At 42.3% G+C, this 22,085-nt stretch overlaps 1 protein-coding gene across 4 annotated transcripts in view; it reads right to left on the reverse strand.

Annotated features, from left to right (window-relative positions):
- Positions 1–22,085, reverse strand: part of WASHC1 (WASH complex subunit 1) — a 45,571-nt gene that overhangs the window by 19,451 nt on the left and 4,035 nt on the right. For 2 of the 4 annotated variants that reach the window (XM_031044908.2, XM_031044906.2), the window contains one exon: positions 13,501–13,654. In XM_031044908.2, coding sequence (XP_030900768.2) covers positions 13,501–13,649 — 149 coding nt within the window. In that variant the 5' untranslated portion in view covers positions 13,650–13,654. Of the gene's footprint in view, positions 1–13,500; positions 13,680–13,739; positions 13,780–22,085 lie in introns of those variants that run through there. The other 2 variants (XM_031044907.2, XM_031044905.2) reach the window with 2 other exon arrangements.

A 22,085-nucleotide genomic window follows, 5' to 3' on the forward strand; every position in this document is an offset into this window, starting at 1 on the left:
AAAGCTGAATACACCAGGTAACGTGAGCTCCTGCTCATTCATTGCGATGGAGGCTTTTCATACCAATGTGGCACAGCACAAACGCTACTTCTAGCCTCTTTATCTCCACTACCAAAACAAGCCATTGTCACCAAGAATAGAATGCTGTTAAAAACATGGCTGCCTCCAGAGTGGAAAATGATTCCTTGTGACAGAATCATTCTCCAAGAAAAGCACTGCTTTTCTTTGCATTTAATCAAATATCATTATAACTTTACAACTTTTCACCCAAAGTTCTCAAAGCAATTTCTAAGTGTTAATTAAGTCTCGGTTGCTTGTGAAACCAAGAGTAGAATTGTTTGTCTGCTGTGACAAAGGAAATCTGGGGAAATTCACAGTACTGTCCCAGCAGACCTTATTTTCAGTTCATCATTCACTAATCTGAACAATTTTTGCTCTAATTCACAGGATTCAACATATACATTTCAGTAGTTATTTAATTTTCAGTTTTACTGAATTTAAGACCACCTATGCATGTATGTGTACACTTTTCAGTGGCCCCCCCCCCCCCCCCCCCCCCGTCACCAAATCCATCCCACTGTGCTCTCTGGAATAAACTACAGGCAGAAAGCACTGATGCAAAACACTGACCATTCCCCCCAGCACCACTTCTTTGTCTGGATCCAAAATACACCCTCTCCTCACATTTATGACACAAGTTTGAATGTAAAGGTTTTTGCATTGACCTTAAATTTTCCCCATTTCCCAGTAGCTGATGGCAATCACACAGAATTTGACTTGCGCCTCACAGGTTGAACCCTATCCCCTTCTCAGTAACAAGTACTTAAGAGTTATCATTTACAAGCCAGTACTCAAACAGCAGTTTCTAACTAAAAATCAGTCTCTATAAAAACCTATAATGTCTATAAAGTCTCCTGCAGAACTGGACTTGCATATTCAGGAGAAGGAATGCCTAACCAAGAAAAGGAACTTACCTAATGCAGTCTGTTTCATCAACTGTGAAACCCTCAAAGGCAACTGCATTTCACCTCTTCTTTTTGTAGCTCTTAGTTCCTTTCTCACTTACACCACGTACTACGAGTCTGTCTCTTTGCCCCGACCTCTTGAGGGTACTGTCAGATACTCGGTAAATGATCTACCTAGCTTTTGAAGGATGACTTGGATTATCCAAGTCATTCTGGTTTGCTCTCAGTTCTTTCTGCTTAATTCTCACCCTTACTTCCAATTTAAACTTCTCATGACACAACACTCTTTCAACACAAGTCATTTTCTCTTAAAGATTTCTTTCTGTGCTTTTTGCAAATAGAGCTTTTTATTTCACAATATTTGCTCTTCAGAAACAGAGGTCGTTTAGTGTTACTTCTTCATTTTCCCACAATCAATTGCAGTCACACTTAAATCTCAAAAGGCACCTTCTATGATATGCCCATCAACAAGCTAATTTGAGCATAAGTGCTTCTTCAACAAATGAGAGTAACTCTTTATGACATGTTATCCATCTAACCTTTCCTGAGTGATTACAGCCCATTACTTTCTCGAGAGTTTTCTAGTTACTTTTCCCCAAAAATCTTCGGGCCCCAGGCAGAGATTTTTCTAACAGGATCAAAGAGCAGATGCCTCTCTGTTTGGACTGATAGCTGCTCTGTCATTTCAATGACACAGTCTGTAGCTCATCAGTGATCAGACACCACCTTTAGAGCTGTTCTAGACACATGATTTAATTTTCCTCACTGTCCTTTTAAAACTCATCTTGCCCACATAGTGACTCACAAGCAGTCATTACGAATGGAAATACTAGCTTCTCAATAATACTAGAACAAATTTGTACAGTATACTTTCCAAACCTATTTTCTTCCCTACCCCAAAACTGCCAGGGCTGTAAATTCATAAATTCTAATAGCCTAACCACTCACCCTGTGACATACTCACACAATAAATGTTCTCATGGACCAATGCCTTAAGCAGTAGCTAAATCCCTCATCCCAGCTAAAAATGAGCATGAAGTGTAATGAAGGGCATGATTTTGGCACCTTCAACACACCAAATCACCCATGTGCTAGAAAGAACAAAGAAAACCCTGCCTGTTGCTCAGTAACCCAACAGGAGTTAAGAGCTTCTCACCCTCCATCCCTCCCTCCCTCCAAAAGTAACACAAAATCTGATTTTCTTCTGGAATCAGCAAAATCCAGGATGCCATTTCCAAAAGTATTATTGCTGAAGTGAAAACAACAGGAAAAAAGATGCCCCCTCTCCTGGACAGTGTTCAAGGTCAGGCTGGACGGGGTTTGGAGCAAACTGGTCTAGTGGAAGGTGTCCCTGCCCATAGCATGGGTTGGAACTAGATGAGCTTTAAGGTCCCTTTCAACACTAACCATTCAATGATTCTACAAAAACCACTTATGAGGCTAAAGTGACAGAGAGAACTGACTTGTGGAGACCATAAGCTTTCTCATTTCTTGGTGCTGAGCTGTTGGAATGACTGGCATGTTACGTATATTTCACATATAATCAGAAAGCTTATCCCTCCTTCACTACCACAGAAGTGCAACAGCTTTACCTCCTCTTCTACAAGCAGTCTTTTAATACCTCTTAGGCCAATCAAGCATGTCTTCTCATTCATCTTTGATAGCAGATCTAAAATGAACCTCCTAGAAGTAAAATAAAACCAGATATTTGCATTTTAAAATGTGTATTAATCCAAAAAAGGGTCATATTCTTGGATAAATTAAGAATGGAATCCAACTCAGAAGATACTAAATTACCCATCTGGGGGTTCTCTTTAGCTCTCTACCATCCAAATCCTTCATTCCTGGCTTCAAAAATAATTGTTATCTTATCCTCTCCCTAACAGCACTGCATGGAGGATTCCCTCAATAAAATCATTGTCTGGCGGATTTAGACGAAAGGAAAGCAAGAACTCCCTCATTTGTGTCTGCAAATGAATCTGCTGTCTTCAAAACCACTGCTCTATCTTAACTGTCCGTTCCATTTACACCTAATCTCTAGCCTGCCACATTTGGAAAAGCCCAGTGACAGCACCATGGCTAGTCAGAAAGAAGGGCCATGGAAAGAGAATTTAATCTGCCAGTCAAGTGTGAGAAACAGACCTTTGGCACTGGTGTTCCCTCCTGCAACTCTTTCTTTGCTGTGCACACTCCCACTTACAGAGAAGGAAGCCTGCAATAGACATTTCAAGCCACTCAGTATTATTTTCCAGACAATTTTCTCCACACTAGACCCCTGATGGAAGTCATGCCTGTAAAACAAAGTGACTTATTTGCATCTCTTCCTCCAGGGCTGATTGCATAGACAAAACTCAACCCTAAGAACAGAAAATGACTCCAACACGTTAGAGTCCAGCATCTAAAGCTGGTTGAGAAGGTAGAGCTACATCACTTTGTATAAGAAAAGAACAATACAGCAACTGTGTCAAGAAGAGTGGGAGTGGGAAAATCTGAAAATATTGACAAACCTGTGGTCTAAGAAACTGGAAAAAAATGAACATTTATTTTGCTGTGAGGCACATACTGACTTGTTATGATGATCTGCTTCTCCTTGGATATTTCCAGAGTAATAGCTACAGCCACTTGGTTAAAGAGGTGGGGAGAAGAAGGGAATGACTCTCTGGATGGGGAAGTTCATGAGATCTTTTCCAAATCTCTGCTAATTAACAGCCACCTTCTGCCCTTGTAGCTTATAGATATGAATTATTGCTACAGAAAATCTCAGCCGCTGCATCTCCCATCAAGTGGATATGGATTCTTCAACCCACAGACATCAAGAGCACTTCAAGGAAAGAAAGTTTACCCAGCTGCATTTCTCCTTGAGAACCTTCTCAGGGCACCACAACTATGGAAAGACATTAGGGAAGCACACTTAACACTCCCATGCTAAAGGGCTGCAGCCATAAGGCATCATGGCATTAATCAGTCACAGGTGTGATGCAACTATCCCTCTCCATGATGCCCCAGCCCAGTGCTCAGGCCCTCGCCACACTCCAACCATTGATCACAGCATCACGGAACAGTTTGGGTTGGAAAGGACCTTAAGATCATCCAGTTCCAGCTTCCCTGCTGTAGGCAGGGACACCTCACACTAAACCATATCACCCGAGGCTCCATCCAGCCTGGCCTTGAACACTGCCAGGGATGGAGCATTCACAACCTCCCTGGGCAACCCATTCCAGTGCCTCACCAACCTAACAGTAAAGAACTTCTTCCTTATATCCGATCTAAACTTCCCCTGTTTAAGCTTGAACCCATTACCCCTTGTCCTATCACTACAGTCCCTAATAAATAGTCCCTTCCCAGCATCCCTGTAGGCCCCTTTCAGATACTGGAAGGCTGCTATGAGGTCTCCACGCAGCCTTCTCTTCTCCAGACTGAACAGCCCCAACTTTCTCAGCCTGTCTTCATATGGGAGGTGCTCCAGTCCCCTGATCATCCTTGTGGCCCTCCTCTGGACATGTTCTAACAGCACCATGTCCTTTTTATGTTGAGGACACGAGAACTGAACACAATACTCCAAGTGAGGTCTCACAAGAGCAGAGCACAGGGGCAGGATCACCTCCTTTGACCTGCTGGTCACGCTTCTTCTGATGCAGCCCAGGATACGGTTGGCTTCCTGGGCTGTGAGTGCACACTGCTGGCTCATGTTCATTTTCTCATTGACCAACACCCCCAAGTCCTTCTCCGCAGGGCTGATCTGAATCTCTTCTCTGCCCAACCTGTAGCTGTGTCTGGGATTGCTCCAACCCAGGTGTAGGACCTTGCACTTGGCACGGCTAAACTTCATGAGGTTGGCATCAGCCCACCTCACAAGTGTCTCAAGGTCCCTCTGGATGGCATTCCTTCCCTCCAGCATATGAACCAAAACACACAGCTTGATGTCATTGGCAAACTTGCTGAGGGTGCACTCAATCCCACTGTCCATGTTGCTGACAGAGATGTAGGACAGGATCAGTCCCAACATCAATCCCTGAGGTACAGAATCCCTCTAAATTGGTAGCCTAGCTATTTTGAACCCCAAACTTTTGTAGCTTCTTTGCTATAATCTAAGCTTTTGTGAGTTTTTATCAGTATCTCTACGCCTTTAGTGTCAGTCTTGCACAAGCTGGGCAGGGACTCTTCATTGGAGACAGTAGTGATAGGACAAGGGTATGGGTTAAAACTTACACAGGGAAGTTTAGGTTGGATATAAGGAAGAAATTCTTTACTGTAAGGGTAGTGAGGCACTGGAATGGGTTGCCCAGGGAAGTTGTGAATGCTCCATCCCTGGCAGTGTTCAAGGCCAGGTTGGACAGAGCCTCAGGTGACATGGTTTAGTGTGAGGTGTCCCTGCCCATCGCAGGGGGGTTGGAACTGGATGATCTTAAGGTCATTTCCAACTCAAACTACTCTATGGTTCTATGACACCACTCGTTACTGGTCTCCACTAGGACATCGAGCCATTAACTGCAACTCTCTGCATGCGGCCACCCAATCAATTCTTTATCCACCAGGTGGTCCATCTCTCAAATTGATGTCTCTTCAATTTACAGACAAGGATGTCATGCAGGACAGTGTTAAATGCTTTGCACAAACCCAGGTAGATGACTTCAGTTCCTTTGTCCTCATCCATCAGTTCTGCATCCCCATCATAGAAGGCTACCAAATTGGTCAGGCACTATTTGCCCTTAGTGAAGTTATGCTGGTTGTCACCAACCACCTCGTTGTTTTTCATGTACCCTAGCATGGTTTCCAGGAGAATTTATTATTTCTGGAGTCAATAAACCTCCACAAACATCAGCAAATTGAGACATTGCAGCACTCAGCTTCAAAGAAGGTTATTTCACTGCAATTGCATAATGCATACTACCTTTTCAATCCAGAAACAGTTCAGTAAGCAAAAAGATGTATCTTGTCAATAGCAAGAGGTCCTCTTGGGCTTCCACTTCACAGAGCAGTAAAAGCAGGGGTAATTACAACTCTGTACTTTTTGTTACAAAATAGCTCATAAAAGTTTACACCAATCTATAGCAGCTGGGGGTAACAAAGTGATCCATCCTTCAACTTAGTCACTTCTCTGTCCTCAAATAGACTGTGCTTTAAAATAATCATAGGTGAAAGAAGGGAACATTTATCAATATAATTACTTTTCACCTCCACAAACAGGTCTAACATTAGTTTCTTTTACCTCTTGGTGCTACAGGCTTTATTTCCATAGATGGTTTTGAAACAGATAAACGTGTTTTGGAACATGGCCTTTGAATAATAAATAATGGTAGCTGATCCATGTGGCATCTCTTGTGTTAAAAATCATAGCTCTCTATAAACATTTTAGAAAAGCTTTTCTGAGCCATAGAGAGTCTATAGATGGTAGTAAATTGATTTTAGCCTACAGACACACACATCCATAGACCAAAAGAAAAGAAAAAATTAAATCAGAAAGCCAATGTGGAGTGCATGTGATTGGACCAAATGTTTTTTTGATTAATGATTTTCAAAGTTCTACTGCATGAAGACAGTCTGCACAGCAAGAAGTTCCTATCATATCAAGAACTTGTTTTTATTAAGTGTGCTAAGATTTATCACAGACTTATTATTTGCACTGCCATAATCAGTCCTCTAGAAGCTAAGGTGGGATTTCCCCTTGCCCATGACCAAAGATAATAAACCAAATACCTTCAAAGCAAAGCTTTGCTTTACTGCAACAGCAAGCCTGCTTCCCTCCGTTCTCTTCTTGTATCACTTGTTCACCCTTGGAGGAGCAGCAAATCCTCCTTCTGAGGATGGAGCAGATCTCTCCAGCATTGCAAAAGTAGGATGAGAGTTGCCAGAGAGGAAGGAACAGATTCAGGCCTCAAGATGGACAAGCTGCAGTGCATATTCTACTGGCTATTTTTCTAGGTACCAAATTGTGTTAGGTAGGTGCACATCCTCCTACTTTCTAATGTCTTACGTGCTTCCTCAGGGAGTCCGTCTTGTTCTGTCTTTAAGGACCAGGGAGAGAATTAGCTTGCAAGAACTTGAAAGCTGCTACTCAATACTGAATTTTCTCCAACAAGGCACACAATACAGACAAGAGACAACCCTGTCAGGGTTTAAACCCCCACAAACTAAAATAAAACAACAAACCACATGTAACAAAGTTACTTAAGTTTCTCCCTATCTTTGCATTTCCTATTGCCATCTGTTTTGATCAAACTGGCCCACATTTCCAATAGATATTCCACTACCATGAAGGGCCCTGGAAGAGAAGAGAATCCTTTAAAGAGCAACATTAAGTCTGAAATTGTTGCCTGCCTCCTTTTGATAAGCCACTTTGAGATCAATTCCAGAAGCAGGAGAACACTTGTCCTGCACCTTCCGTATTTTACTTCACTTTTTTACTAAATAGAGCAAATTGATACATCAGCAGTTTGGCATGGTTGGACCTGAGCAGTGGGATCAAGTGTGCCCTCAGCAGATCTGCCAACAGTACGAAGCTGTGTGGTGCACTTGACATGCTCGTCTAGTGAAAGGCATCCCTGCCCATGGCAGGGGGCTGGAACTAGATGATCATTAAGGTCCCCTCCAACCCAAACCATTCTATGATTCTATACAACACATTTTCTTTTTAGTGACTGAGGATATGGTTAGGGCTTATATTTCCTTTGTACTCCTGAATGGCTATTTCAGCATCCTGGACACAATATTCCATCATTTTCTTTTCAGATGTAGAGTCAAGCATTAAGAACCCTTTCTCCACACACAATGTTTCCTGTAGCTAATACAAACTTATCTCATTCTTTAAGAAACATTTTGTATTAATGCCAGCACTGAGCCTTCAAGTTCTTCATTAAGATGTACCACTATTTGCATAGCTTCTACTAGGTACAAAAAGTTTAAGTCTGCTTGAAGGTGGATATTGAAGCTGAACAATTTCAATATTTTCTTTAAATTGCTCATTTTAAACAATTCTGAATGTCTTGCTGGTGTACAGAAGGCTACAGCGCTCTTATCAAGTTCAAGCCTGCCTTTCAATCACTTAAGGCAGAACAGACTGATTACCCTCCTCGTGGGGGAATGGGATTCAAAGATAGACTGTTAGTGAAAGAAACTGATGTAGAAGAGCTCTTGCCAGCAGACTTAGAGCAAGGGCTTAAGTAACCATCACTACATTTAATGACAATGCCATAAAAGGCATCTCACTTGCAGAATCAAATTTGGCATTCTGTTTCTCTCCTTCTAAAGACATGTTTAATCTCTTTAAAAAGACATGTTTAATTGGAGGTCCAAAAGACAGATTTTCAGCACTGAGATGGGCAAGAATCCTGCCTAATTATCCACCATGTTTGTTCCATTTTGAAGGAATAATCTTTTAATGATGTAATACCATTCAGCCTCCTCTCCTACTACTCCCATTTCATTTCAAGCTGTGACAGCTCTATCTATGCCTCTTCCCACCTGCTGCCCCACTCCATGGGCTGCAAAATTTTAAACTTAGGGATTTAGCAGGATCCAGAGAGAGTTGCAAGCTGGACTCCTGCAAAACAGTCACTATCCCTTCACCTCTTTTTGAGGACATGGGATGCTTGCTACTGCCATCTGCCACCAGCCTTCCAGGCATAGTGATCTGATCCTCATATGTCACTTTCTAAAGTCTTCCCAATAGTTTGGGAATCTCCCTCAAGCTACATCTTTACGAGCTTTCAAATTAGCTTCCAGAGGACCATAGGAGCTAAAACAAATGAGCCATTTCTTAAAAAGTGTGTGCTTCACTTCAAAAAAATCCACATTAATTGAACATGTCTCTACAAGAATAACCAGTACCTGCAGGCAGAATGTCTTCACAGAATCACTGCATTGGAAGGGACCTCTGCAGATAATCGAGTGCAAACCCCCTGCCAAGGCAGGGCCACCTAGAGCAGTTACACAGAAACACGTCCAGGCAGGTTTTGAATGTCTCCAGAGAGTGATGCTCCACAACTTTCCAAGAAAGCCTGTTCTACTGCTCTGCCACCCTCAACATGAAGAAGCTATTCCTCATGTTGAGGTGAAACTTCTTGTATTTTAGTTTATAGCCATTGCTCCTTGTCCTGTCACTGGGCACCACTGAAGAGTCTGGCACCATGCTCTATGTCCTCAGATCTGCAGGACCATCCACTCCTTTACCTCACTGTTTCTCCTTTATCTTCCTGGCAGCAAATGAATGCCTCAAGAGAGGCATCTGAAACTAAACCAGACCTAGCATCCTCTCTCAGGTGACCTCTGGGATGGCTTCAAGTACCATGAGGTGACTTGCTGCTTAACAAGAGTGGTATTACTCTCAAATTAAATGGGGAAAACTTAATTCCCTGTGCTACAGAGAGCATCCTGGAGTAAACTCACCTGAATGGTGACCCATCACAAATGCAGTGCCCCTGACACTTCTCCTAGAAAGATCAAGCCCTTATAGCCAGCAGAGGAACAGCTATGATGTAGTGTCCAAACTGCATCCCTGGAGCCACAGTGCACAACAAATATCACAGTATAGCTTGCAGCAAGACCCTTCTTTGCAAGTTTCCATGAACATTTAATAATACATTCCACAGACCTCCTAAATCAAGTACCTTCTTACAGATATATTCAGTCACCCATTTCCACTATCAATCATCATGACTAATCCCAGTAGCAAGTTTAAAACAAGGAGGGGGGAAACACCCAAATGCACCTCATGATTAAGGTTTTGTTTGTATTTTCCTGTTCAGAACTACTCACACCTCAACCCTGCTCCTGTCCCAAACACCCCTTAAGGCTCTGCTGTCCAGTCAGACACCTCCTTAATCACACACCTACCAGACTTCCTCCCCACACTTAACAGAATTTCCACAGTGCTTTGGTTTTCCAACTACTGCTTTCAGAAGTGTGGCTCTTAGTTGAGCCTTTGCTGAATATTAATGTCCTTTTGAAATATGTAATGTTAAATTAATGTGAATCCAATTGGGAAGAAACAAGGAGGACATGCCTGTTTAGCAAAATACTATTCCAGACAAGCAAAGAACACTGAATAAAGATCTTTAAAAAGATTAACCCAGAAATCCTGGAACCTGAAAGAAAAGAAACACAAGGATGAGAAACGGGACAATTTGTGGCTGGATTACAGGCAAAGGAGACCAGGACCTTCGTAACAACATCCCAGACCCAAGTATTTGTTTTCTTTCTACTGCTGTAACACTCTATGATATAACTTGAATATGCAATTTTCCACAAATTTATTATACTAAAGTGTACACTCTGAAAAATGAACTGGCATATTAGAAGTTAGTAACATCACCTGGCAACAAAAAAATCTCCTCAGAAAATGAGAAATCCCAAAGGGCAATCCCAGCTAACTAGGGGGATCCTGCAAGCTAAAACCATCACCTATCTGAAGTACTTATCACAACAACATTTCTGTAAATAATTCCATGGCACATGATTCCAACACAAGCTCCCACCCAGAAAATGCTGGCAACAATGAAACAAATAGATGAATGTCTACTGCTTGAGTGTCTAAATTGGTCATTCTGCCTCCTGTGACCTACATCAAAATCCCCTATTAGAAGTCCAGGAGTTAAACTCACATAGATATTATGTCAGATCTAAATCTCAGTAGCTTCAGGCAATGAATCTGATCTTTACTGCAGCTTCCACAGCAGATTAATTATATGAATTCAGTTAGCATACACAAGGTTAAAACTTCCATTACTCCAAAACATAACTATGGAAAGTACGTGCAGCCTCTTGATCTCCTCAAAGTACCAAAAGGACAGGACTTTCTGAGAGGACAGGACTGTTGATAGTACTGACCAAAGACATCAACCTGTATTGCCCAGCAGCCAAGAGTCTGCCCAGGTCAGTGCTTTCCCTCTGCAGGATGTGGTACTTTGCTGTTCTCAGTGTGAAAGAGGCTGGATGGGTCCCTGCTCCCAAGGATTAGGAATATGACCGAGAGGGATGCTGAGCTACTCCCTGCTGTTTCTTAGAGATTACAGATTACACAGGTGCATGCACTGTTAGCAAGGTACAGGGAAGGTTTAGCCTGCCATTGGTTACCAGACCATGGCTTCAAGGCTGCTCCTAGTAGGTCTGCACTGGGTCTCAGCTATAGTTTACCTGGCTTTCTGCACCTGCTCTTCCCTTATTCTCTACAAACTAATTAACTCTGCAAAGTGCCTCATCACCACATACTTTGCCACAGTTAAACTTGATAGCAAGTCAGCTTGTTTAAGACCATTTGGAAAGAAGACAGCTTGGCAGAGACTTGTCTCATGGGTTATTTCCCAGAATCCCCAAACCAGTGGGAAGGGAAGGAAAGCTGCTTATCTTCTTTCTCCCAGGTCTCCACATGCAAAAGTATCTTTCTTGCATCTTCTTGAGAAGGCTGAATCCACAGGCACTTGTTACCACTGCTGCCTCTGCCCAGCCTAGGGAATATGTATTCCACAGCCACAACAGTACTATAGTTGCCTTTAGTCATTTTTCAAATAAAGAGAGAAAAAGCTCACCTTCTTTGTACAATGGATGGACATGTTCATTTTAAGAATTCATACTCAATTGTCATGTCAGCAGAAGTGAGAGCAGAAGCTCTGATCAGCTAACACTGAAAAAATATTTGGTTCTTTCCATAGACAGTGAGAGGCTTTTTCACTCCACCTTTAACAAGTAACGGATTGGCTTGCCACTCTCGAAAGCACTGTACCAATCCAACTATTTCCACAAAACATCCCCAGAACATCTGCAGCTTTGTAATGCTGAAGTAATGAGTTTGACACACTCAGCTGAGTGTGCCACACTGAACAAGGTTCCTCTCCATCAGCACTGCAAGCTGCAGTTTTGCAGATCAGAACAGTCAGCTTCCCCAGATAAAGCAGCTCCTTCCTGGAAATGGAAGACAGAGCTGCCTTATCTCAGGAAACGGAAGATAAAAGGTCACTCTTCACTAAGTGGCGAAGTTCTCACCTTGAAAGCTTTGCCCCTTGATTGGCATGGAACAACCAAGGTCATGGAACTTTTAATCAGACGCCTGCATAATTACTAAATCATTATTAATTACATCAGAGAGCCGAGACCTCAGAGGAAAGGCAAAGCAAACAAAGAGCCCATGGAAGGCTCCTCTGTTGTTGGAAAAAAATTGGTAATTAGAAGTCATGAGTGCACCAAAGAGTGAGGGAACAGCATCACAGTCACTGTTCAGGACTCAGGAGTGACTTGCATACAGAACAGCAGGCTTGTCTGCCTGGGGAAATTACAGGGCACTGAGTTACTAAACAGTAAGCAGGAGAAAACAAAGAAAAAGAGAAAGAACCACTCCTCTTTTATCAACAGCTTTATTTACTCCACAGAGAAGGACAGCATTACCCACCAGTCCCAAGTTTGAGATGTGTCATTCACATGCTTCTACCACCTTTATATCATGGAGGGCTCCCATTCTGAGAAGTGCACAAAAGAATGAGATTTTGTGTTCAACCTAATATAGCCTAAACACAGCCCTTTCCCAGGAGCACCCTTGCCCAAGCAGAGCCTTGATTTTCCTCAGTGACCTGAGCTCAGCCTTAGTGACTACCCTTTCCCCAGAGGCTGCCCTTCAAAAGATCACTATATAAAAAAAAAAAAAAAACAAACCAAAAAAACCCACTTCCATCTGTTCTTAGAAAAATAAGAAAATAAAAACAAACAATGCTATAGTCCTGCTCCTACCATAATAAATCCAACCAGGTAGTCATGATCCCCACTGAAACCACAGCAAGTGCTTTTGCTCACCAGTCTGACAAGATAAATGCTGATCTATTTCTATACCACTGATATAACATGCCATCTCAGGGAATCAAAGATGGCATCAGCTGAAAAAAGGCACCACACTATCTACTATCATTTACAGGCAAAACCAAGAATCTCTCTGATTTACTATGTAAGTAGTCTGATAAATCCAATCCTAAAGATGACCATATGCAAGAGGTAGCAAGCGCAGGTTGAATCCCTGAAGAGATCAGTTTAGATGGATTATGAAACTGTGGCATGAAGAACAGACACACTGATGCACTCAGCCCTCCCAACATACAAAAAGAGAAGTGCAAAACACCAGAAGCCCAAAGAGAACAGTCTGTAAAGTCCTAGAGATCAGGAGAGACATTTTCTGCTACACTGCTTCAAGTACAATGACTCAAAAAGACATATCTTCGAGATACTCTAAATAAAAAAGTCTCCCGTTTTAAACATGAGCAAGAAGGAATAAAAGATAACTGCTGCAGAAGCAGTAATGCAATTTGTGGGAGTCTGCCACTGAATAACAAATTAATAACAACCAACCTCTGGCTAACTGCCACCATTTCATTATGCTTAAGTTTGACATACCCAAATCCAATAAACTCTTACTGAAGTACATATGGTCCTTTTTCATCCCTTCTCTGAGCTTCCATTGCTTGCCAATGCAATGCCCTTTCACTGCTGCAACCTTACCACAGCACCATTTCATATTGCTGAATGCTAAGCCCTGAATCCCTATGTAACAGCACCATACCTGTTGAAGATATCACCCGACACCTTTTGCAGATATTGCAGTGCATCTGCCACCTGCTGAACAGCCTCCTCCCTGCGTAAATCCGGTTGGATCAGGGGGACTGAGTACGTCTGCCCTTCCAAAAAGTGTTTCTGGGCTACAGTAGTCATTGCACCTAAAAGAAAGGACAAATAGGTCATTGCAGTAAACACTTCCATGTTATCATAGCTTTTATTCAGGGACTTCCATTCTTTGCTTACCTAATTATTTTAGGCAAGCATCTGCAATGGAACCGGTGAGCTAAGGAGACAGGAGGCACAAGTAGTAAGTTTGACATATGGGTTTTTTAATAAATCCAAGTGAGGTGGGAGTCTCTTGCTTATCTGAATGCTCTTGGGAACCAGAATTTTATTTTTAGCATGTCACTTAACGGATCTCTGCTCAGTACTGTGCTGAAAACAAAGACCACACTTTGGAGGAGAGTGAGCTCAGGGTGGTGATAAGACTCCTCAGTCGCCTCCTCCCATCCTCATAGTCCAGATGGATATATTTCAGGTCATTCAATCCTATTAGCAAAATGCAGTATTTCATCTTACACTTCTGCTCCAAGAAACACAACTACAGCTCCCTTCCAAGAGCAGCAGCTATGAAATTATAGGGCATGCATGTGCACACATGCCCTTGCTCCATGTAGGTTAATGAGAATTCTTCCATTCTGAGACTCCCAAGAGCTGCTCATTGCTTCTGGTGACTGGGTCTTTCCTTCGTAACTACCTTGAAAGAAGCCTTTATATTTTAGGATCCTTTCGTATATAAAACCTACACAGTCACTGAAATCTTTCAGTCACGTTCAGCACATGCACCAGAGTAGTATGCATGCTCCTGGATGCAGCTAAGCCAACACCACTGCTCTGTAGTTCAGCCAGGAGAAGACTGTGCATCACCCATGCTTCCATCCTGCCAACTTCCCTCACCTCTCCCTCAGCAATTCCAAAAAGTCTGCCTCTTGCATTTTTACTCACACAGATAAAGAAAACAATTCCCAGGACAAGAGCTGGGTATAGGGCAGAAATTCATTCCTCTGAGCACATTAGAAATTGTAAACTCACAAATACACTACTCTTAGGACAACCTGATTAAGGAACAGAGAAGTATCCATTCAGTTTTCTAACCCAAGCCCTGCTAGGCCTACAAAACTCCCTTCAAAGTTGCTTTCTCTGTGTGTCTTGCTCATTCAGACAGTAAAAAACCTGCAGCCTACAGCCTTTCATTACAGGGTTTCATCACACAGAGTGCTGTACATCTGTAAAAAAAAATCATTAAGCTGAAGAGAAGCAAAACAAAGAAGGATCAAAAAGTAAGGTATCTGAAACAGAGAGATATCTCGAAACACAGCACATTCCCTCTCTGGTACTCGGTGGTCTGGAGGAGCTACTCCAGGGAGCATTGCTGTGTGCAAACTGGATTTCAGCCTGCACAACAGAGCAGGCTGAGAATAGCACAGAAATACAACAATGGAGAAATTTACAAAACAAGAGACTGAAGGTTCAATTACAGCATAAACCAACAGTTTAATAGGTGAAAATTAGAGGGGTCTTCATGAATTCTTTAAATTCCCCATCTTGCTTCACCAAATTGAAAAAGATTAGACTTGCCTGTAGCATGTCTGTACATTTAACACCATTCACCCTTCCTGAATTTGTCCTTTCTGGTCCTACTACAGCAGCTTATGAAAGACCTTCTGTAGATGTGATGCAGCTGTTGTTTTGGGTGTTCAGGATTTTGGGGGGTTTTGAGGTTGGTTTCTTTTTGGGGGTGTAGGGTAGTGCTTAACAATTAATCATATAAGAGGTAAAAAGAGGAGGGAACCAAGGAGCCTTTCTGTAGATAACTAATTTGCAATATGAATCTCAGCTATCAGAGGACCTGGCTCTGCTGCAGGAAGCCTAGACTTACTCTGTTTCACTTCATGCATCACTGGCAGTCAGACTGTACCCACACTCTTCAGCAGCAATGTTTGCACACTGATTAGTCTTCTTGACTGGGCCTATTCATCAGACAGGAAATTATTATTTAGACTTGTGAAGCATACAAGCTAATCTGAGAGGAGCAAAGCTAATTTGGAGATGGCATTTTTTGATCTGCTGACCACAACCAAGCTTGAAGCCTTTTGCTTTCAAATTTCCTATTTGACTGACAATGCAGAACAAAAGCAAACAGCTAACACAGCAAGTATGCAGTTATGAGATACTCTGGCTTCAGCAGCAACATGAGTTTACGATCCTCCCTGCCACTGGTCACAACTCTTCTCTTGCATCAGTGCTGCTGATGTTTGGGATTCCTATTTTTAACTCAGATCAGTTCAATGACCCAATTTACAGGAGACAGATAGAGAGCTGTAATTGCCCAGACATGAAGCAGAGTGGGAAGAAGGGCAAGAAGGGGACTTCCGAAACCTGCTTCACTATCAAAACCATTACAGTGTAATGGTAATCCTGCCCTGCAGGGTGAGAAGGTCAAGCTTTTCACCTCTTAAGGCCAGATGAGATTATACAGTCTCACCATGATTTCCCAGACCTTCACCAATCCTAATTCTCTTGGAGACCTTTCTAAAGCAAAGCTCAGTTCAGCTGCTGACACATGCTCACACTCAGAAGCAGCACTACCCTAACTACTACCTTCCCTGCACTGAGAAGCTACAGACTGTCCTTTAGGTCCCACTGCTCCCTTGCAAAGAGAGGAGCAAGAAGTAGTGGGGCGAAGCAGCAGGCCCCAGGTGTACCTGCACACACTTCAGGTATACCACACACACACTGTCACAGTTCAGCTGTCAGTAAACTTCAGGCTCACAGGCTCTCAACGCAGACTCTCAAACAAGCTCCAGATGCTCACCTTTCTTAAAAAGAAATGTGGCAGACTCTGTGGGAACTGCTGCCAGTGTTAGATACAAGAGACAATACTTTCTGTGCAAGATAACAAATGAGGGATTCATAGCAAGAAAGAGGAAAAACCAGCAACAGCCTTCTGAATGACCAGACTCAGGCAAAATCCCATGCTATAGCTGCTATGTCTTACCTCTTGTGACCAAGCTAACTGGAGAAACAAGTCAGTTTTCTAAACACTTAGAGACCTGACCATAGGCTTAGAATAAAAGCAGAATTGCTTCCTGTAACAGACATGGACTGCAGGAACAAGGGCGATTTTAACAGGGACAAAAGTCAGGAAGGAAAGCAAAGCCTGAACGGCACTCTGCAAGACTAATTCTTCCTTTATTGCAACCTACAGTGTATTGAGAAGGAAGCAGCATATTTCCTTGCCGTACTTCATTTTGAGAATTAGTTATTACAAGTGCCACATATTATAAACATCTCAACTATTCCACCCTGCCCAATGGATGCCAAGCCTTCATGTTACATACAGACCAAAGGTGCAAATAAACTGTTCATATCATATACACGGAAGTGATTTCCAGCAAAGCAACAAACTGGTTAAAGTAACACTCCAGAATCTTAAAGAAGAAGCTGGTGTGTTTCAGCAGAAAGTACAGCATCCTGGAATTATGATGGCTGACATGAAATACTCTGATGCTACAGTGAGAAATGGGCACATAAAACCCCAAAGCAAGTATGATTCAGAAAAGCAGATGTCAGATCACCCAAGAGATTTAATCATTAGTGGTGTGCCACCTGTGGGTCACACAAGGCAGAAGAAATAGCAACACTGAGCTTTTTTTGTGATCAAAGAGGCTCTAGAAAAGAACTGCAGCATCTGGGGGCTCCAGCCACTCTTCATTCAATTATTTTTTCTATGTCAACTTTCATGATCGAGACAAATGTGCTCTGGTGTTATATAATAACCTAATTTGCCATATTAAATTGCAAACAAAGAGAAAAAGGATGTTTTCTCACTGCACCACTTGCTTACAAGTGCTATATCCCAATTTGGAAGTTCTGACTAGAGCTAGCAACTGCTCAGATTTTCACTTTTGCGTTGTCTATGCCTTTAACCTCAAGCAAGCTGGTACAAAACTCATCAAGGATGGTGACTACCCTTCTGTGCCCAAAGCTACTCTCCTATTCTCAGTTTCAACATTCACGCTAGCAAAATTAGCAAACCAACAGCAGTGGGAAATGCAGCCTCCATCAGGCTGTCTTACCTTTCCAAAAGCCTTTATACCAGGATGGATACAAGCTGAGCACCCCAGGGGTTTCAGGTATTTGGAACCAGAAACTGGTCATACTGTTCAATCACCACAGCCAAATATAATACTCTGAGGGCTACACAGAGATTTGTGGTACTGAACCCAGAAAAGTAAGTATACAATTCACTGCTCTGGATTGGTTAGAGGAACACTCCACCCACTTGGCTCACCTCCTGGGCACCCCTGGACTGAAGAATAAAACTCCTTATGTCAAGACTAAACCCAAAAGAACTTGCTACAGAGCAAAGGCTATAAAAGAAGCAACACTTCTGTAAGTTTGTTAGAAAATACTTGTCTACAGAGGCTCAATCACTGAGATTATCTACAAACAAAACTCCTCACAGCCTTAAAATACCTTCACTTTTCAAGGGAATGTAAACAAAGGCAACATTAAGAAAATAATTTGGCTGCCCTCAACACAGACAGAGACTGTAAAGCTATATATACACAACCACTTACCAGATGCCTACTTTGCTCTGAAAATAAAGGGAGAATGAAGCAAGTCACCAATGACACTTGCTTCCTTAACATGCTTCAAGGGATTAAAAAAAGGAGGGCTCAGGGGAGAAGAGTGCTTAAATACTTTGAAAAAAAAATCAGTGAATATTCTTCAAAGATACAAGGGCTGCTCCAGCAATTACTGTGCTGCTGCTGCTACTGCCACTACGCTGGAAAGGCAGAATGAGCTAAAGGCCTTGAATTCCCACACATAGTAACATGTCCAAGAAGCGACAGGCTATTTCCAGCCCTATGTGTCTCCTTTGTAGGGCAATAATAAAAGATCAATGCTTTGTAGACATCTGTGAGGACAGAGAGACCAGGAATATGCAATAGCAGACAAGTCTGCACAGCCCTCACCACACACCACTATAACAATACCACAAGTATGGCTCCACAGTGGGAACAGACCAAATCACAAGTTAAACAGTCTCGAAGTAGAGGCAGGACTTGGCATAGCTTATCACAAGGTGCTGTCTCTTCTGATAGAGGAATGTCACATCTAAAATTTGATTCACAGTAAGAAGTCACCCCAAATTCCTCACTGACAGTAATTTCTTACACATAATACCTTCTACCATGTTTACCTGGACAAATGTTGTCCCATCCAGGCTGACAATACCAGACCTCTGTTATTCTCAATTCCCTCTGCTTCAATTTAGCATACTACATCAGCACATTGTTCTCAATACCTAAATGCAGCTTTTAGAGCTCAGAAAGCTCACAGCTGCTACAATGTCTGTCTCATCACAAACTTCTACTATTGTACACCTCACTACAGAATTCTCTAGTACCATACTTAATATACTGCTACATCACATCCTTATTCTCTTACTTTCTGCACAGGCTTCCCACAGAATTTCAGCTCATGAGCAAATCTGCTGGCATATTCCAGTCATACCTTGCTTGTACCAGAAGCTTGCCTAGAAGCTGTTCCAAGAAAATATCAAAATTAACTCATCCAAGGAATAAATAAAATAATTGTATCAGCCTGTGCTCCACGGACACACAAAGCACACTCCTGTGTGTTTACCAGCTGCAAAGCCAGGGGACTGTGAGAGAGAGGCTAAAGTGCTAGACAACAAAACATGTCATTGCATATGCTCCTCCTGTTAAGTGACACAATAAGGCAGTGTGTACACATGCATTCACACAGATGTAGACATGCAACTGAAATGAAAGCTACAAGTTCCTTACACGCTGATGGTAAATGCAGCACAAGAGCGCAGATGCAAGTCTTGTTTTATTGCGCAGCAAGTGATTGTTCTGCCTTATGCATTCACTGGAGGGGTTGAAATTTAGTCCTCCAGCAGAGCACACAGTAGGTAACTATCTTGGGTAGGAGAGTAGGATTTCCAGCAAAGACAAGAGGTTCACAGTCCCTGTGTTAAGCCAACTTTACCATTTTTAGGGGGGCACCAGGGGAAGGGAGGAGGAAAGAAGCACTTTGATAACTTAAGAGGATGAAAAGTCTATTTATATTTTTTAATTAACCACGTTCTACAGTGTTATTAAGCAGCAATCAAAGATGCAGATGGTACTGATTTGATTGGCAAAAGGTGCACTCTGCTGAATATTAAGGAACTCTGCCCCTATAAATAGGTCTAATCACCATCTGAAGGCTGGAAGGCAATGATGAAAGAAAGCATTAATAAGACCATAATTAGGCCCTGTAGCAGGCTGCACTCTACCAAGGTGCTCATGTTAATAGACATCTCATAGCACCCTCAAACTCCGCTGCAGACATTACTGTTTTGGGTCTCAAGACCTCTAGTAGCTCTTTTAGACAAAGCTATGACATGTGGCGTTTCTCCATTTTTGGAGGGCCTGGCATCAGTTAGGACTTTACTTTCCAGTACCATTCCTGAAGCAAAAGATCTCTCCATTCCAGCTGTCCCACCCTGCCCACTCTCCATGAGCAAATTAAACCGGGCAGCTGGAGCTTCCCAGGCACAGAGACTGGCAAGGGGTGCAGGAAAGTGAGAAGTTTCAGAAGCTGTCAGTCTCCCTCCCCCTCAGAGCAGGGTAGTACCTCATGGCTATATCTACATCATAAAGCTAACCTATCCACTGCTGTAAAAGCCATTTCTGCTCCTCTGCTCCATCTTTTGGAAGAAATACTTACTCAACCTTGTACTTTCAGCCTGCCCTTACAGTACAGTTACCTCAGAACAACCACCACAAAAAAAAGTCCATGTAGAAATGAATCCTAAGAAGTGTTTCCTGCTACATGCATGGCAAAAGTCACTCATTGACAGGGGACTGCCTGAACAACCAAGATGTTTTTAAAAGGAGTAGCCTCCCACAATTACACAATGGCTCTGCAGCAACAGCACAGCATTGAGGAGCCTGATCTGATACTCAGCAGGACTCAGGTGCTCACACTGCATTTCACACACTGAACAACCTGGCCTTGTGGGCTGATATTCTGCTTGGAAATGGCAGAAGGGAATTCCATCACTGAAGCAGTCCCATCTCACCTGTCCTAGCAGCAGCTGCAGGAAAAGCAAAAGCTTTTTCTTTTGCATTGGTATGCAGCACTGATTACCCAGTGATATAATCCCCTAAATTCTCCATATTCAAAATGATGTGGAATTGCTGGCAGTTACCACATATACAATAGCTCACACATCCAGGTACCAAAAGAATATTGTGTTGCACCACGATGTCAGCTATAGTGTTGGTTGCCTTAAGATAACTCAATCGATGTACTACTCAGAGCTGTCTAGTTCAACATACCTTGGGATCTGCATGAAAGGTACCCCAGATCCAATCAATTTCAAGTACATGTTTTGCTCAACCAACTGACTACTAATGTTGTATTAGAAAAAGGTATTAAGGTAATGCAATGAAGACACTCACTTTTGGAAACAGCAAGAGAGACTGGTAGGAAAACTGCATCTAAAATACCAATTTTTTCCCCCAGTTAATTCCCTAAGCGGCTGAGGGCACACAATAAATAGGCTGCTTTGCAACAAGAGTGGCTTAGTGGCAGTTTCTGTACACTGGGTGTCTGATAGGAGCGTACTTCCTGGGACATGGGTTGTGTCAGACACCGAAAAACCACCCATTGCTACTTATGTGTTTGTCATATCCTGCTGTTTCTGGAATAAAAGGCTATCTGTAAAGGAAAAGCACTGTCAAAAATCTACTTCTGAAAGCACAAGTCCTGTATTTAAGGCAGCCCCTTCTCAAGAAGCCAGGAATTGCTAAAACCTTTGTCTCAGGCGTTGTTTTGAAATAAACAATAATTATTGCAGCTACTAAAAACAGATGAAATCTGTGAGAATATGACATGAAGGCGAAGACATTATTGACAAGTAACTAAATACATATGAACTGGAGGATTTGTTTTCCCACCATCAGCATTGTCTCTTGGATCAAATACATCAACAGACTTGGTGATTATTTTCAAATGAGCCTTAAAAATGACTCAGAGCCATCTAGATTTCTTGGTTTGTCACAAACTACATTACCCTATTCCACTCAGACTAAATAGAAAGAATCAAGATCTGAGATCTCAGAGCCCAGCTTTACAATATCATATACAGCTCCCTGGCAAACTGCAAAATACCTGACATTTCCAGATGCATCATGTAGAATCAAATGTCACCGACTCTGCAGAAGACAGAATGCTACTGCATTAAATTATTTTGTAAAGAGAATCTTAATTAAAGAATTTTAAATTAAAGAATTAAATTTTTAAATTAAAGAATCTTAAAGAATTTAGAGGTGCACTTCCATCCTCTCTGCTCCACAAGCTAAGATGGCCTCTAAGCCACTACTGACTTGAAGACAGTCTTTGCTCTCAGCACAGAGCTCGGCTTTGTGAGATTAACAGCAGCCGTCCCTGCCATGAGGCACTAAGCTGCAGGCTGCATCACCTTGCTGAGAAAATCCTGTCCTC

The sequence above is a fragment of the Melopsittacus undulatus genome, chromosome 5 (genome assembly GCF_012275295.1).
Source record: "Melopsittacus undulatus isolate bMelUnd1 chromosome 5, bMelUnd1.mat.Z, whole genome shotgun sequence".
NCBI classification, from domain to species: Eukaryota; Metazoa; Chordata; class Aves; order Psittaciformes; family Psittaculidae; genus Melopsittacus; species Melopsittacus undulatus.